Genomic DNA, 17,170 nt, shown 5'->3' with positions numbered 1-17,170 from the left:
CCCTCACTGGATCCTCTCATGCTCCCCAAGCCAGTCCTAAGCCTTCCCTTGCTCCACACACCTCCCTAACACAATGTCCTTCCTGCCACTTGCCACATGTCCCCTCACCCCCTTCAGGGCCCTCCCTGCTGGGCCTCCTGTGCTTCCTGAGCTGGCAGCAGTCTCTCCTCGACATTTGCAGCGTGTTTCTGGCCGGCCCACTCTCAGAGGGCAGGAAACAGGCACCGAGCTGAATGCCCACACCTCATACCTTCCTGCCCCACCTCAGTCCCTGGTGGGCACTTACGTCATTGCCCTCTGTCTCGAAGAAGTCAAACTGCAGGGAGATGCGGTACTGGGTGGGCGCCACCAGTTGCCAGATGCAGTTCTTGTTGGGGGGGTACTCCTTGGGCCAGCCTGGGCTGGTGATAGAGCCGTTGAGCTTGGTGAGGAATCCACCACAGGCAGCTGCAGGGACAGGAGAGGTGGCACCATCTGCAGGGAGCCCCTGCCATGGGGAAGGGCTGAGACGCGGGCTGGGATGCAGTAAGAAGAAGATGGGGAGCCTGTGGACTCCCCGAGGCTCAGGGACCTGTGTCTGGTCCCTCTGGGGCAGACAGGAGGAGGGAGGGTGGGCTGGGAGTCTTTAGGGGTGAGCCTGTAGGAGGAGCAGGGAAGTTAAGGGGTCATAAGTGTGGCCATTTCTATTTTCTCTGAGAATGAACAGGTCAAGAATCTGCCAAGAGGGAACAAGGGGGAGTAAGGGGTTCAGGGGAAGCAGTTCAGGGACGGGGGCAGTCCAGGGAGGCGCAGGAAAGGGAGCAGCTCAGGGGCATGGCAAGATCAGCCCAGTGAGCTGGAGCCATCAGCCTCGGAGTGCTGTCACCGGCATCTAGGCACCATGCGTGGAGAGGCAGAAACAGTGCCTGTCCCACAACAGGGGTTTCCAACCTGGAGATCACAACGCCCTGGTGGGTGGTGATATCAATGAGCAGGTCAAGATTGTCATTTACAAAAAGAAACAAAACTCAAAACACTCCAAGAATGAAAAAACAAACCAAAGCCAGCACACATCCTACAGGGTGATGGTGTGTTCCTGGGGTTGCAATGTGACGTATCTTTTTTTTTTTTTTGAGACAGTCTCATTCTGTCGCCCAGGCTGGAGTGCAGTGGCTCGATCTCGGCTCCCAACAACCTCTGCCTCCCAGGTTCAAGGGATTCTCCTCCCTCAGCCTCCCGAGTAGTTCAGATTACAGGTGTGCACCACCACACCCAGCTAATTTTTGTATTTTTAGTAGAGACAGGGTTTCACCATGTAACTCAGGCTGGTCTCAAACTCCTGACCTCGTGATCTGCCCGCTTTGGCCTCCCAAAGGGCTGGGATTACAGGAATGAATCACCGCACCCGGCCTGTGACATGTATTTCTTATCCATGAGCTATGAAAAGAGGGTTGGGGTATCCGTCTAGCTTTTCCAGGAAGGGGTCTGTCCAAGGCATAAGAAATCTTGGCAGTGACTGAAGCCTGTAATCCCAGCACTTTGGGAGGCTGAAGGATTGCTTGAGGCCAGGAGTTTGAGACTAGCCTTGGCAACGAAGTGAGAGCTTGTTTCTACAAAAAAACTTTAAAAATTAGCCAGGCAAGGTGGTGTGCGCCTGTAGTCCCAGCTACTTGGAAGACTGAGGCAGGAGGATTGATTGAGCCCAGGAGTTGGAGGTTATGGTGAGGTAAGACTGACCCACTGTACTTCCAGCCTGGGTGACAGAGCAAGACCCTGGGCAGGTGGGCCGGGGCCGGGGAGGGAGCAGGGTCAGGGCGGTGTCGGGGCACTCACCCTCACAGCGGCGCTTGTCGGGGGCCAGCTCATACCCGGGGTCACAGCTGCACTTGTAACTGCCCAGGGTGTTGAGGCAGCGCTGCTCGCAGCCCCCGCGGTTGGGCCGAGAGCACTCGTCCACCTCTGTGGTGGGGAGGAGAGGGTGTCACAGACTCCAGGCAGGGGCCTGGCCCCTCTTCTCCCCTCTGCTTGGGGGTCAAGTCCAGGGTCCCTCATGCTTCTTGTGACCAACCCCTCACCCCATTCAAGGGAAGAAGTTGGCTGTGAGCCTCTCTTGTCACTCAGCCCCAGGACCCACCTAGCCCCTCAGTGGCTGGAACCCCACAGAGCCTCCCTGCTGAGCACATGGACTGGGTGAGTGCCCCTCCTGTTCTGGCCCTGACTAAGGACCCCTCTTTCATTTCTCCTTCAATCCTTATGTGAAGCCTGTTACTGTGCCCATTTTAAAGATGAGAAACTGAGGTTCAGGGAGAATATTGTGCCCAAGTCCACACAGGTGAAAAAGCCTCCAACTGCCTTGCTTCCTCCCTGAGTCCTATGGCAGGTTCTGCCTCTACTCCACACTGGGGGACCCCTTCTCCCCATTTAGCCCCAAGTTTCTTAAGGGCATGGCCCTGACGTCTCACTGGCATCCATATGCCTCCTAGAGTCTCCGTGTTGAATGAGTGAATGCAGGAGCGGAGGTGATGGGCGCCTTGGGGCAGGGGCGAGCAGGGTAGGAGGCACCTTTGAAAAAGTTAACGGCAAAGCCAGCTTTGTTAATGGATCCGTCGGAGACGAACTTGAGCCAGAGGCGGCTGGACGAGCTCTTGACATCATCGGGCTTCTCGTAGCCACAGTAGCGCCCGATGAGGGGGCTGCTCTCGCTGTGCCCGTCGCGCACCTCCAGGTAGTCGTAGGCACAGCTGTCGTGGCGCTCAATCTGGGGGTTGAGGCTTCATCAGTGGAAGGGGCTCTGGCTGCCAGGGACCCACCCCCAGGAGCCCAAAGAGAGGAAGCTGTTCCAGGGAGCAACTGCAGGGTTCAAAAGTCAGATCACAGGGTCTCTGACCTACCTCAAAGGACTGGAATGTGAGGCCCACATGGAAACCCTCGGACACCTGGATCCGCCAGATGCAGACTTTGCTGGGCCGGTAATCGTCTGGGTAGTTGGGCGATTGAATGTGGCCGTAGTCCTTTTTCACGTCACCCCCACAGATAGCTGTGGGGACACAGGGTGGGGTGGGAAGGGGTGGTGGGTCGGCACACTCTGCCCTGCTGGGGAGCTCCTTCCCCCACTCCTCCAGCCCCTCCCATGCCCCTCCAGCTTCTCAGTCTTCCACCCCCAGTCCCAGCCAATCCCACCATTCTCTCTGCTTCCTCCCTTGGGGATCCACAATCTTGCCCCTGGGGTGCCAGGAGGGAGTTGTTCTAGAATGCCCAGGGACCTCCCATCTGACTCCTCCCGTCCGCCGCCTTCCTCAGTACCTTCATAGACAGCAAAGAAGCCCTTTCCAACCCAATTGCTGCTGCTGCGGAATTCAACCCAGAGGCGGCTGTCGGTGGACACGATGGGCTCAGGGAGTTTGGACCCGCAGAAGCGGCCTGCGCGGATAGGGTAGGTGGAGGCGTGGTGAACCCCGAGGACACCCCCTGTGGAGGCCACACCTCTCCGGGAGGCTTGGGTGCCTGGGCCCTGATCTGTGGCCACCCCGCTTCACACATTCCCAAGACTGTACACTCTCCAGTTGGCTCCTGTCTGGTCCAAGGTCCAACTTGGCTTTAGAGAACCAGAGGCCACTTGAGGGATAGGACGTGAGTCTATTTTCAGGAGGAAAGGTAAATCTTTATTTTTATTTTATTTTAGATGGAGTCTTGATCTGTCGCGCAGGCTAGAGTACAGGGCCCTGATCTCAGCTTACTGCAACCTCTGCCTCCTGGGTTCAAGTGATTATCCTGCCTCAGCCTGAGTAGCTAGAACTACAGGCATCTGCTATCACACCTGGCTAATTTTTGTATTTTTAGTAGAGATGGGATTTTGCCATGTTGGCCAGGTTGGTCTCGAGCTCCTGACCTCAGGAGATCCACCCACTTCAGCCTCCCAGAGTGCTGGGATTTCAGGTGTGAGCCACTGTGCCTGGCCAAGGTAGATCTCTATAATGTGCAACTATACATGTGTTCTATTTACCTTTTTTTTTCTTTTTTGAGACAAAGTCTCACTCTGTGCCCAGTGGTGCGATCTTAGCTCACTGCAACCTCTGCCTCCTGGGTTTGAGCAATTCTCTGTCTCAGCCTGCCGAGTAGCTGGAATTATAGGTGTCTGTCACCATGCCCAGCTAATTTTTTTTGTATTTTTAGTAGAGGCAGGGTTTCCCCATCTTGGCCAGGCTGGTCTTGAACTCCTGATCTTGTGATCTACCCGCCTCAGTCTCTCAAAGTGCTGGGATTACAGGTGTGAGCCGCCGCACCCGACCAATGTGTTCTATTTACCTTTCTAGAGACTATTTTGCCATCATTATTTACCTTTTCTTATTTGCTTTCTATGCAAAGAAGTAATCATGAGAAATCAACATGGCTTTCTTCACACATGACAAACTGCCTTCACAGACATGTTTTTATTTGGTCAAATGCAAGGGATGCCCCAGGACCCTAAATAAATCCCAGAATCTGGGGACTGGGTCAGACAATGTCCACTTTGAAATAAAAATGAACAAGAGTCAACCTAAGTGGATGAGGCCGGCCATCTGTGGAATTCTTTGTGGTGAAGAATTGCTAGGAAGGAGCTGTGTGTTCCTAATAAGGCCGGTGTTTCCCAACATTCAGCAAGGGACACAGGGTGCTGGCCCAGGAATGTAAGTTATGAAAAAGAAACTCCCATCTTGGAAAAACACTAACACGTTCAAGGGAGGAAGTGTTGTAAGGACAGCAGCTTTGAGTGACCGAAAAGAAATATTTAAATATCAGAAACTAGGGGGAAAAGAGAGGTTAGCAGGATCCGCCTGGCTGAGGAGCAGAGGCTCTGTTGCCAGAGTGGTCCTGAGCGCCTTACAGTGAATCTAGCCGGAAGCAGGAGACTCACACAGCTCCTTGGGCTTGCTGCAAATACCCTCTAGAAACACCTGCCTCCCTCTGCCCTAATTCCAGGTTCATTAAGGCACCTTCTGTCCTGTGGGTCTGACCCACTTATCCCCACTGACTCACCTCCTGCCCCCTACCCTCCTCGGAACGAATCATCCTATGTGAACAAGGTTGGGCCACAGCGCCCAGCATGCAGCCTCCGGCGGCGAGTTAGGAGACATGCTGGCAGGTTTATGAAGACTCTCTTTTGAGCCAGGCTGCACTGTGGACACCCAAAAGCCAGAAGGGCAGACAGAAACAAATGGTGCAGCCTCTGAAAGTGCCCAGATGAGGAGGAGAGCCTGGGGCCGTGGAGATGCGCAGAACAGCCTGTCTCTGTCTCTCTCTCTGTCAATTCCGATGACTCCTTGCACGATAGGGTGACAGCCACCTTTAGAGGGAGGTCCAGAAGCCTACACTGGGGACTCTGAAATCTGGATCGAGGACAGGACTTGCCTAACGTGAGTGAGTGATGCAGTTAGCTGGGACTAATGGTGCCAGGACTCCTGGCTCCCACACCAGGATGTCGTCCCTGGCCAATGCTGGCCCTGTGGGAGGATGAAGAGCGTGAAGAGAATGGTTCAGAGAGGGAATCAGCGTGGAAGAGGCAGGCGGTGGCTGGTGCTGTTACCTCGGAGGGGCGCCTTCCTCCAGAAGCCATCTCGGACCTCCACATAGTCGTACCAGCACAGGCGGCTGCGGTACAGGTCCAGGGATGTAAAGTTCAGAATGATCTAGGGCAACAGGGGAGGAAGAAGGTTAAACTGTTCCCTACATTGCACCGGCCCTCTGCTGGCCCCACGATAAACACAACCTGCCTTACGCCAGGCAGGTTGCCCCGGGTGAGAGTCAAGGGGCTCCCGAAAGGAGCTCCTGGCACAGAATCACCCCTCCTCCCAGTTGTCTGTGTATGGTCCGCTTTCTTCCCAGAAGGCCCAGGAGGAGAAGGAGCCATCACTTTGGGTTGAACCCCTGGCTCCAGCTCTCCTCGTAGTCAATTAGTTAAAACAGCCCACAACACCTTCAAGAGGAAACTGGTCTCCACAGTGGTAGGAAGGGCCCACGCTGCAGGAGGGTACTAGGGGGTCTGAAGTGGGGATGAAGGGTCCCAGGAACAGAGGTAGGGGGAAGAAGGGCTGAGTCACCAATCATCACTTATTTATTTTTTTTGAGTCAGGGTCTTGCTTTGTCACCCAGGCTGGAATGCAACAGCACAATCACAGCTCACTGTAGCCTCCACCTCCCAGGCTCAAGCGATCCTCCCACCTGAGCCTCCCACAGTGCTGGGATTACAGGAGTGCATCACTGTGCCCAGCCCCATCATCATTTATTGAGTGCTGATTCTGGGCAGAGGGACACACTAAGTGCTGAGGGGACACCAGATCTGAATACGTCCCTATCCTCAAGGAACTCCGGGCTTAGGGAGGAATGAAGATACACACACGAGAAAGCTCAGACTCCAGTCACACAGCCTGGGGGTGAATCTCTGCTCTGCATTTCCTGCTGTGAGTCATCAAGCAAACCACCTAACCTCTCTGAGCCTCTGCTGTGTCCTGCGTGCAATGGGGAGAAGAGTCCCTACCCTGACATTGCACTTACAAGGCACCGGCATGGTCTGTCCTGAGCACCTCATTTCAGGCTCCCAGCTCAGGAAACACTCGCTCGCTACTGGAGGCACATTACACCATGGTGAGTACCAATCCTCCTCAGCAGGTGGGCATTTAATAGGTACAGAGTTTAATGACTTCTCTCCATTTTCAGGAAATGGAGAGAAACCACTTCCTTGGTAGGTTCCAGAGTGAGCCCAAAGCCTGTCGTGTATTCAGAGCTCCAACAAGTAGGGATTCCAGGGATGTGTTCGCCGTGACCTGCGAGGCCCGTGCGGCGGACACACGATGGTCTCAGGGGCCTCCTGCTCTGGGAGAGCTGGGTTCTCTGCTAGAGAAGGCGACAGCAGTCCTGCCTCCCTTGTAGCTTCCTGAAGAGTTAGAGGCAGACAGAGTAGAGGCCAGGATGAAAAAGAATCCAAGGTGGGCGCTGACAATTGCTGTCTGTAGCCAGGGTCAATTGGCTGGTTGGGAGGAGCTCCTGGCTCCTGGTCACTGTGACATGAGCCCCATCCAAATACCTGGTGATTCCAATATCCAACTAGGGGACCCTTCCCACTTCCTGGCCGCTCAGTTCTGTGACCTCCTCTCTCCACCTCTCTGTTCTTTCCTGGCCACACACAAATACGTCACACACCGCAGCCCGGCTTCACCAAGAATTGTCCGCCCCTCCATCATCTCAGTTTCAAGGGCCCCACTCTCCATTCGATTCCCAGCTTTTCCTTCAGTTCTCATCACTGTGACCTTCAACCAACTGCACCCAGGAATTTCATTCCCGGTCACCCCCATCTAATCTCTCTCCTTACCGAGCTCAGCTCCACAGCCCATCCTTCTTCTATTCGTTTTTAAAATTCATACATGAGTTTAAATATATTTATTTGGGGGACCTTTTATTAATTGTCGCATTCTGTTATATAATTGAGATCATGTTTTTGAACAGCACACTATAGGCTAGGTGCAATGGCTCACACCTGTAATCCCAACACTTTGGGAAGCCAAGGCAGGTGGATCACTTGAGTTCGAGAATTCAAGACCAGCCTGGCCAACATGGTGAAATCCTGTCTCTACTAAAAACACAAAAATTAGCCAGGCGTGGTAGCAGGCACCTGTAATCCCAACTACCTGGGAGGCTGAGGCAGGAGAATCACTTGAACCTGGGAGGCAGAGGTTGCAGTGAGCTGAGATCATGCCACTGTACTCCAACCTGGACGACAGAGACTGTGTCTCGAAAAAAGTAAAATAAAATAAAGCACAGCACACTATATACTACGCTTGTTATTATTAATTATCATCAGTTATTATTACTATTGTAAGTGCTGGCATGTTGAAACACTGAAGGTGCAGGTCTGTTCTAGCTCTTGCTGTGAAGTAGATGGCGTCTCATTACCTAATCTTTTAACTTTTTAGAAAATGACCAAATGTGGGCCAGGAATGGTAGCTCACACCTGTAACTGAGCACTTTGGGAGGCCGACGCAAGGGGATCGCTTGAGTCCAGGAGTTCGAGACCAGCCTGGGCAACATAGTGAGACTCCATCTCTAGAATAATTAAAAAATTAGCCAAGTGTGTTGGCACGTGTCTGTAGTTCCAGCTACTTGGAAGGCTGAAGTGGGAGGATCGCCTGAGCCTAGGAGGCTGAGGCTGAGGCTGGGATTGTGCCGGCTCACTGAATGGATATTTGGTTTTACTGTATATATAGAACATATATATATTTTTATTATATATAATTTATATATTATATATAAAATATATATCATAGGGCCAGGCGCGGTGGCTCACGCCTGTAATCCCAGCACTTTGGGAGGCCGAGGCAGGTGGATCATGAGGTCAAGAGATCGAGACCATCCTGGTCAATATGGTGAAACCCCGTCTCTACTAAAAATACAAAAAATTAGCTGGGCACGGTGGCGCGTGCCTGTAATCCCAGCTACTCAGGAGGCTGAGACAGGAGAACTGCCTGAACCCAGGAGGCAGAGGTTGCAGTGAGCCGAGATCGCACCATTGCACTCCAGCCTGGGTAACAAGAGCGAGACTCCATCTCAAAAAAAAAAAAAATAAAATAAAAAAAATATATATATATATATAAAAAATATATATAAAATATAATATATATCATATATCTATATCCATGAATAGAGACTTGTAGGGGGCAAGTGAATAATTGGAAGAAATCAAGATAATGGCATTCTGAGCAGCCATAAAAATGACTGAGTGCTGGCATGGAAGGGCGACCACCTCATTGCTGAGTGCAAGGTATATTGCGAAAGACCATATACATGTGTATACAATTCCTTTTTGTCCTGTATGTACATACATACGTGTGTACACATACATGCTTACATGCACATGTATACCTAGAAGGGTCTGGAAGGAGACACCAGGAAGTGTTACCAATGCTTAGTCACCTCTCAGGAGTGGGATCTGGAGGGGGGTCAAAGGGAGAAAATTCCCTTGTTATTTTATGCATTTCTAGATTGTTCAAAACGTTTACTGTGTGCAGATGTTATTTTTATATCTAACAAACAACAAAATGACTTTAAGAGTGTGGCTGGCTGGAAGAAGGGAGGCCGAGGGCCCAGTGAGGGCGCTCTGGCTCCTGACTCAAGCCTTCCACCACTCCTCCACGTGGCCTCCCCGGGCCTGCCAAACAGTTCTGCTCAGCAGCTGTGCTGAGGACAAGCATCCTCAGAAGCAACCCTGGCTCTATCTGGGGAGGATGAGGTCAAAGCCACTGAGGAAGAAACCACGCCCAGCCGGCAGAACCCAAGGGCCCACCCAAGACCTCCAGAGAAGCAGGAGGATCCAGAGGTCACGTCACTCAGGAGGGGAAACCTGCTCTGGCCGAGAGGCGTCCTACAGAGGAGTCCAGTGATGGCTATATTGAGACCGGAGGTGTCTAATTAAGAGTTGTACTGGCTTCTGTCATGTGGAAACAGCTCTGCTCTGGTGGCAGGGGCACTGCCCTTTGCCAGAGAAAACCTGGCCAGCCCCGCCACTTCCGGGCTGGTGACTTGGGCCTGTGGCTCGGCTTCCTTAAGCCTTAATGTTTTTGTCTGAAATTGAGATGGGGCCAGGCACGGTGGCTCATGCCTGTAATCCCAGCACTTTGGGTGGCTGAGGTGGAAGGATCATTTGAGCCCAGGAGTTTGAGACCAGCCTGAGCAACACAGTGAGACCTCATCGCTACAAAAACATTAAAAAATTTGCCAAGCATGGTGGCACATGCTGGTGATCCCCATTACTCCGGAGGTGGAGGTGGGAGGATGACCTGAGCTGGGGAGGTCCAGGCTGGAATGAGCTATGATCACACCTCTGTGCAACAGAGCAACTCTGTCTCAGAAAAAAAAAAAACCCAAACTAGAGATGATCATAATGGCTCTGCTGGAGAGTTGGGGGGATTCAATGAGATATGGGGTGCAGAGTGTCCTGGTGCAACCCGAGTATAGGAAATACTCCTCATGCTTGCTGCATGCTGGCAGGGGAGAAGTGATGGGACACCTCGCTTTTTGCCACAGTGTGCCAGTTCAGCACGTCCCCCCTTGGTGACTCACTGTCTGGCTTCAATCTGACCTTGCTGCATGATCTTTACGCCTGTCAACCAGTTCTGTGCCTCCGCATCCTTGTTTATAAGAGGGTAATGATGATACTGTCTGCCTCCCAGGACTGAGAGAATTCAATTCATATGTGTAACAAAGTTTACAAGTGTCTAGCAGAGTAAGCACTCAATAAATGTTAACTTTGCTATTAGAGTGAAGTTTGCTTAAGATTTTTTGGTATTTGAAATGGTTCAGACTAGAATCCTGGAATTAGAGAGAAATAGCGTTCCTGGGGAAGTAGACCAGGGTTTCCTCATTTAAAAAGATTAGGGCTGGGCTGTGGGCACTGTGGCCCATGCCTGTAATCCCAGCACTTTGGGAGGCCAAGGCGGGCAGATCACCTGAGGTCAGGAGTTTGAGACCAGCCTGGCTAACATGGTGAAACTCCATCTCTACTAAAAATATAAAAATTAGCCAGGCATGGTGGCATGTGCCAGTAGTCCCAGTTACTCAGGAAGCTGAGGCATGAGAATCACTTGAACCCGAGGGGTGGAGGTTGTAGTGAGCTGAGATAGAGCCACTGCACCCCAGCCTGGGCAACAGAGCGAGACTCCATCTCCAACAACAAAAATTTAAAAATTAAATAAAATAAAAAGATTAGGACTATAGGAAAGACAGCAGCAGCTAACACTGTCACTGTGTGATAGGTATTACTCCAGTGACTTAAGTATATTAATTTGTTTAATCCTCATACCTTTATGAGGAGGAGACTTTTAAGAAGGGAATCATGGTTAGCAGATCAAACATGATAGTGCCTCCAGGTACTATCACCAGACCCATTTTATAGATGCGGAAACAGGCTGGGCATGATGGCTCATGCTTGTCCCAGCACTTTTGGAGGCCAAGGCAGGCAGATTGCCTGAGGTCAGGAGTTCGAGACCAGCCTGGCCAACATGGCAAAACCCTGTCTCTACTAAAAATACAAAAATTAGCCAGGCATGGTGGTGCATGCCTATAGTCCCAGCTACTCAGGAGGCTGAGGCAGGAGAATCGCTTAAACACAGAGGTGGAGGTTGCAGTGAGCCAAGATCAAGCCACTGCATTCCAGCCTGGGTGACAGAATGAGACTCCATCTCAAAAAATATATAGATAGATAGATGGGGAAACAAAGGCACAGAGAGGTTAAGCAAGTTACCCAAGACCACACAGTCAGTACGCTGCACAGCTGCAAGTCAACTCAGGCCCTCTGGCTCTTAAGTTACACCCTCCACCAATCCTCCACGTGGCTTCCCTGGGCCTGCCAAGGAATTCTGCTCAGCAGGTGTACTAAGGATAACGGTCCACTTTCCCTTCATCCTCAGAGCCCCCCACCCTTCAAGCAGCATGGACTCAGGGTAGGATCCAGCACAGGCTTTGCAGAGGATAGAGGGATTCCCTTTGGCCTGGATGGGCACGTGGAGGTCAGGGAAGGCATCAAGAAGTTGGGTTGGACCTTGAAGAATGGGCAGCATATCAGAAGGCAGGAATGGGTGTGAGGGCAGATACTGCCAGTTCCAAAAGTTCTTATCTTCTTGGCACCTCTGCAAATGCTTGATCTGCTGACCATGATTCCCTTCTTTTTTTTTTTTTTTCTTTTTTGAGACTGAGTCTTGCTCTGTTGCCCAGGCTGGAGTGCAGTGGCATGAGCTCAACTCATTGCAACCTCCACCTCCCAGGTTCGAGCGATTTTCCTGCCTCAGCCTCCCGAGTAGCTGGGACTACAGGTGTGTACCACCATGCCCAGCTAATTTTGGTATTTTTAGTAGAGACGGGGTTTCTCCATGTTTAGGCTGGTCTCGAACTCCTGACCTCACGATCTGCCCGCCTTGGCCCCCTAAAGTGCTGAGATTACAGGCGTGAGTCGCCTTGCCTGGCCGATTCCCTTCTTAAAACCATCTCCTCCTCATAAAGCTTCTCCTCCGTTGCTGGGGAACCAATGTCAATCCTCTCCACGCCAGCTGCTAATTACACGAATGTAGACTTGGGGGATCCAAGAAGAAGGTTTTCCAGGTGGCTCTTTTACTTTGACATACCCATGACATGCAGCATCAACTGTATACGATAAGATTTACTATCATTCACATTTCTGGCAATAAGCTGAGAACTGGGAGGCAAGTGAAAAACAACTTCTCCACAGCCAAAGTAGATGGCAAAGTCCATCTGCTAACGCAGGTGGCATCATTTCAGGTTGACTGTTGAAAGATCATAGACTTTGGAGTCAGAAAGTCCTAGAACTTGAACGCCAGTTTCACCACTACTACCTGTGTAAACTTGGGGAGATTTACTCAAGCGCTTGGAGCCTCCATTCTCTTGGCTAGGGATAATAGTACCCAGGTCGTAAAGGTGTTACAGGGGCCAGGCACGGTGGCACAAGCCCGTAATCCCAGCACTTTGGGAGGCTGAGGCAGGTGGATCACGAAGTCAGGAATTCAAGACCAGCCTGACTAACATGCTGAAACCCAGTCTCTACTAAAAATACAAAAATTAGCCAGGCGTGCTAGCGGGCGCCTGTAATCCCAGTTACTTGGGAGGCTGAGGCAGAAGAATCATTTGAACCCAAATGGTGGAGGTTGCAGTTAGCTGAGATCACACTATTGCACTCCAGCCTGGGCGATGGAGCGAGACTCCGTCTTAGGGGGAAAAAAAATTGTTACAGAGAATAGCAGCGTCTGGAATGTAAGGTGCCTAATGCTTTGCCTGGTGCATAATCATTAAATAACAGAGAGGCCGTTATTATTCTACTACGCCAAGCTCTGCAGGCCCTTTGAGTGTTTCCATTCCCAGGGTGTCGCTAGGCTTCCCTTACAACTCTCCAATTTCATTCAGGACCGTGGATAGTTTTTACTTTGTGTATTTCTACAACCACGTGTTGATTAATCTGGAATTTTTATACTTAGCCCTTTTCTCTTTCTGTAGCTCCAGGGAGGCTTCTGAAAAAAGGGCAGCAGTCCTCTGGGAATTGTGGCAAGTGCAGCCCCAAGGCAGAGAGGGAAGCTTTCAGGGCAAGGCCATGTGTGTCCTCTAGAGAGAGACTAGTGCCAGCCCAGGCTAGCCGGGAACAAGAGAGAAGGAAGCCGATCCTGATCAGCTGCCATACCCCGCTGCTTGCATAAAACTCCCGGACAGGAAGGTAAGTATTGTGCCACCTGACTCCGCTGCTCAGGGCCAGGGACCCTCTTGTGCATCTGTACATCCTCAGTGGCCGACCCAGTGCCGGGCACATGGTAGGCACACTGGTTTGCTGAAGGGCACTAAAGTAATTGTTGAAATGCAACAGGGCTTCAGAACACACCTAGTATTGCGATCACTGACTCTTGTATCATAATCCAATTCTATGCGATTTTGGAGAAGTTACTAAATTTTTCCACGTCTGTTTTCTCATCTCCAAAACAGGGATAATGTTAGCATCTGGGCTGTAATGTTGCTGTGTGATAATGTTGGACAAAATGTACATAAAGAATTGAACACATACCTGATCGATCTATGTTCAATCAGTGTTAGTTACTGCTCTTATTATCTGTGGGTGAGATTTCCCAAGGCTGGAGTAATGGGAACCCTCTAGAAGGAAACAAAGGAAGCCCAGGACATAGCTGGTAGAAAACAGTAACAAAGGAATGCAATTTTTTGTTGTTTTGAGACAAGATCTTGCTCTGTCACCCCAGCATGAATGTAGTGGCATAATCACAGCTCACAGCAAACTTAAACTCCCAGGCTCAAGCCATCGTCCCACCTTGGCCTCCCGAGTAGCTGGAATTACAAGCACCCAAAATACACCCAGCTAATTTTTAAAATTTTTTGTAGAGATGGAGTTTCGCCATGTTGGCCAGGCTGGTCTCAAACTCCTGGCCTCAAGTGATCCTCCTGCCTCAGTTTCCCAAAGTGGATTACAGGCATCGGCCATATAATGGGCAGAATGGCAATTTTAAAGTGAGATTCAGAACAAGGAAGAACGGGTTCACTTTTAAGGGAAGATGGTAGAATGTCAACCAAGAGAGAAGCCAGAATTACTCAACTCTCAATAAAAATCTGTCCTATGTAAGAATGATCTTCAAATTACAACAAATGAAAATAAGCATTATTTGAAAAGAAAACAGAAGTTCAATAACATAGAAGGAGGAGAGTGCGAGCACCTCTCTAAACTGGTTGTCTCCAAGCTCACCAATGACATCAGAGGAATCAGTCAAATAACTTGCAGATGTGATCAGCATGTGTAATCTGCAGAACTCAGAGCAAGAGCTTTCCCAGTCTTCAAAGGGGTGTGTATGCTGGGAGGAGAGTAAGGAGTGGATTCTGGGAATTGCAAACCACTGGGTCAAATGTCAATCCCCAATGAAACAGATGGTGTGTGACCATTAGAAAAGAAACACTTGATTACTAGGAGCCAATTTGGGTTCACTGGAAACAAGGCACATCGAACACATTTGTCTTCCTTTTTAAAGGGGTTTTATCAACTGGGGGAACAGATTTAGTTCAGTAAGGGGCTGTATCTTAAGTATTTGGCATTTATGAAACACTTCCTAAGCCAAGGATGGAAAGATGACCAAGGTATGGTCTCAGAAGGAGCACACATCCCGGTCAACCAGTGGTGACCTGTGGCTAGACAGTAATGACCACAAGTGGCATCATAACTAGTGTAATAACTCTGCCCAGAGCCTAGATTAACAGATTAATGTCAATTTGGAGGGAAATCTGGGTTCTTCTTTGGTTTGTATGCGGTTCAATGTTTTGATCAAAGACCAGGATGAAGACCTTCTCCAAAGCAGCTCATGGCAGATTTAAGAGGAGGGCTACCTGATGGATGGTGAAATTCTGATTCAAAATTTGAAGGCTTTGAGATGTTGAAACGAACAATTTGACAATAACAGAATCGAATCCACCTCAGGTTGCATTATGACATTAAGAACCATGCCCCAGGCCGGGCACGGTGGCTCACATTTGTAATCCTAGCACTTTGGGAGGCTGAGGCAGGCAAATCACTTGAGGTCAGTAGTTCAAAACTAGCCTAACCAACATGGTGAAACACCGTCTCTACTAAAAATACAAAAAAATTAGGTGGGCATGGTGGCAGATGCCTGTAATCCCAGCTATTCAGGAGGCTGAGGCAGGAGAATTGCTTGAACCTGGGAGGTGGAAGTTATAGTGAGCCGAGGTGGCACCACTGTACTCCAGCTTGGGCAACAGAGTGTGACTCCAACTCAAAAAAAAAAAAAGAACCATGCCCCAATCAAGGAAGATAAAGTCTTGTAGCTCATTTTTGGGAGCAATAAAAATAGGAAGGACACAGAAGGTCTGGGGTTGGTGGGGAGGTCCAGACTCCATGTGAAAAGCCCATGAATGGATCTAAGAAGGCATGGGAGTAGTCTCCCCATGTTAGGAGGGCTGACATGGGAAAGAGGGCCGGAGTTATCCTGAATTGCTCTTGAGGGAAGTACTGGAGCAAGTGAGGGGTTTAAGGGAGAAGAAGAGACATTGTAACATTAAGAGCTGGCTACAGGCCAGGCGGTGGCTCACGCCTGTAATCCCAGCACTTTGAAGCCTGAGGCAGGAGGATCACTTGAGGTCAGAAGTTCGAGGCCAGCCTGGGCAACATGGTGAAACCCTGTCTCAACCAAAAATAGGAAAAAAAAAGTCAGCTGGGCATGGTGGCGCACATCTGTGGTCCCAGCTACTCGAGAGGCTGAAGTGGGAGGATTGCTTGAGCCTGGGAGACAGAGATTGCAGTGAGCTGAGATCATGCCACTGCACTGCAGCTTGGGTGACAGAGTGAGACTCCTCAAGAAAAAATTTAAAAAGAGCTAACTAGAGTGCAGAATGAATTATTCTGCAAAGTAGTGAGCCTCTCATCACCTTCGATATTCAAACAGGGCTAATCAACCATGCAGTGGGAAACCCGACCAGACAGGCTTGGGGGCCTTCCCCGACACCCTGCTTGCCACCAATTAATATGGCGAGCAGGGAAGCCTTCCTGAAGGAGGTCACATCCAAGCTAGACTGTGAAGATGGAGACAGCTCTGACCTGATCCCGTAGTGTGCCCTAATCCAGCCCTACGTGGCAGCGAGTATGAGAACTGGGCACTTCCTACAAGGTGAGATGGAAAGTGGAGCTGAGCTTTCTCTCTGGATCAGAACTGATACAGCAGATGACAGGTAGAGGGAGGAGAAAGAGTGCCGGTGGAAAGCCAGGCACAGAAAATCAGGCCCACAGAGCAAAGACTGGAGGGGCCTGGCCTGTGCAAAAGGAAGGACAGGTGGGAAGGAGAGACCCTCCAGGGACATCCCGCTGAAGGCACGCGCATCATTCCTGAATTGTTCCGGGACCAGAGCCTGTCAGAATTGGGAAGAACCCTTCAAGGAGCCCCTGGCCCAATCCCTGATGAAACAGATGAGAGCTGCAGATCAGGTTGAGCAGCTCATCCAAGGGAATCCAGACCTGAAAGGGGCTCCAATCCCACCTCAGTCCTTGTTAGCTGTGTGACCTTGGGCAAGTTACTTAACCACTCTGCCTCAGTTTCCACATCTGTAAAATGAAGGTGGAGGGAGCCATAGAAACTAAAAGAGGTGATGCAGGAAAAGCACCAAAGAAGAACTAGATAATCAAAACAGGCCTACATAGCAAGTGCTATCTGCAAATTAACACTAATTTACAAGTATTGGGAGATGCTGGGGAAGGCGGCAAATTGCCGGGAGCCCCTTCCCACAGCAGTGCTCCGTCAGCGCTGTGGACTCAATGCATTTACCATGACCAGGTAGGATGCTGGCACCCACTGACCCCCCACCATGGTAGAAGTCCCTGAGGTATGGGGTCCCACAGAGGAGGGGAGGCTCAGTGGCCAAGTCCACACGTACCTTCTCCCCAGGCGTGACGGAGATGCGCCACACGCAGTGCATGTGAGCTGAGTAGCCATTGGGGTACTCAGGGGAGGAGAAGTTGCCTGTGCTATCTTGCAGGGTCTCTCCACAGGCTGTGAGGAAAGGAAATGACAGAGCAGGGTTGCAGGCACTGAATCCCCCACCTTCTGGTTCACCCACCCCTGAGCCCTGGCATCCTCTGGGCAAGGGGAGAATGCCTGAGAAGGAA

General features: G+C 50.7%; 1 protein-coding gene across 3 annotated transcripts in view; it reads right to left on the bottom strand.

The window, feature by feature from the left end:
- The window catches only part of BMP1 (bone morphogenetic protein 1), a 49,982-nt gene that overhangs the window by 15,684 nt on the left and 17,128 nt on the right, over positions 1-17,170 (bottom strand). For all 3 annotated transcript variants that reach the window (XM_021665093.2, XM_021665092.2, XM_021665094.2), the window contains exons 8-14: positions 16,939-17,054; positions 5,543-5,645; positions 3,283-3,399; positions 2,871-3,016; positions 2,542-2,737; positions 1,813-1,938; positions 287-447 (exon numbers count right to left, since the gene is read on the bottom strand). In XM_021665093.2, coding sequence (XP_021520768.1) covers positions 287-447; positions 1,813-1,938; positions 2,542-2,737; positions 2,871-3,016; positions 3,283-3,399; positions 5,543-5,645; positions 16,939-17,054 — 965 coding nt within the window. The remainder of the gene's footprint in view (positions 1-286; positions 448-1,812; positions 1,939-2,541; positions 2,738-2,870; positions 3,017-3,282; positions 3,400-5,542; positions 5,646-16,938; positions 17,055-17,170) is intronic.

The sequence above is a fragment of the Aotus nancymaae genome, unplaced genomic scaffold (assembly GCF_030222135.1).
Source record: "Aotus nancymaae isolate 86718 unplaced genomic scaffold, 86718_ANA_hifiasm-v0.15.2.pri h1tg000079l, whole genome shotgun sequence".
Lineage (NCBI taxonomy): Eukaryota > Metazoa > Chordata > Mammalia > Primates > Aotidae > Aotus > Aotus nancymaae.
Note: the sequence above shows the minus strand (reverse complement) of the source record. Positions and strands in the feature narration are given on the sequence as shown.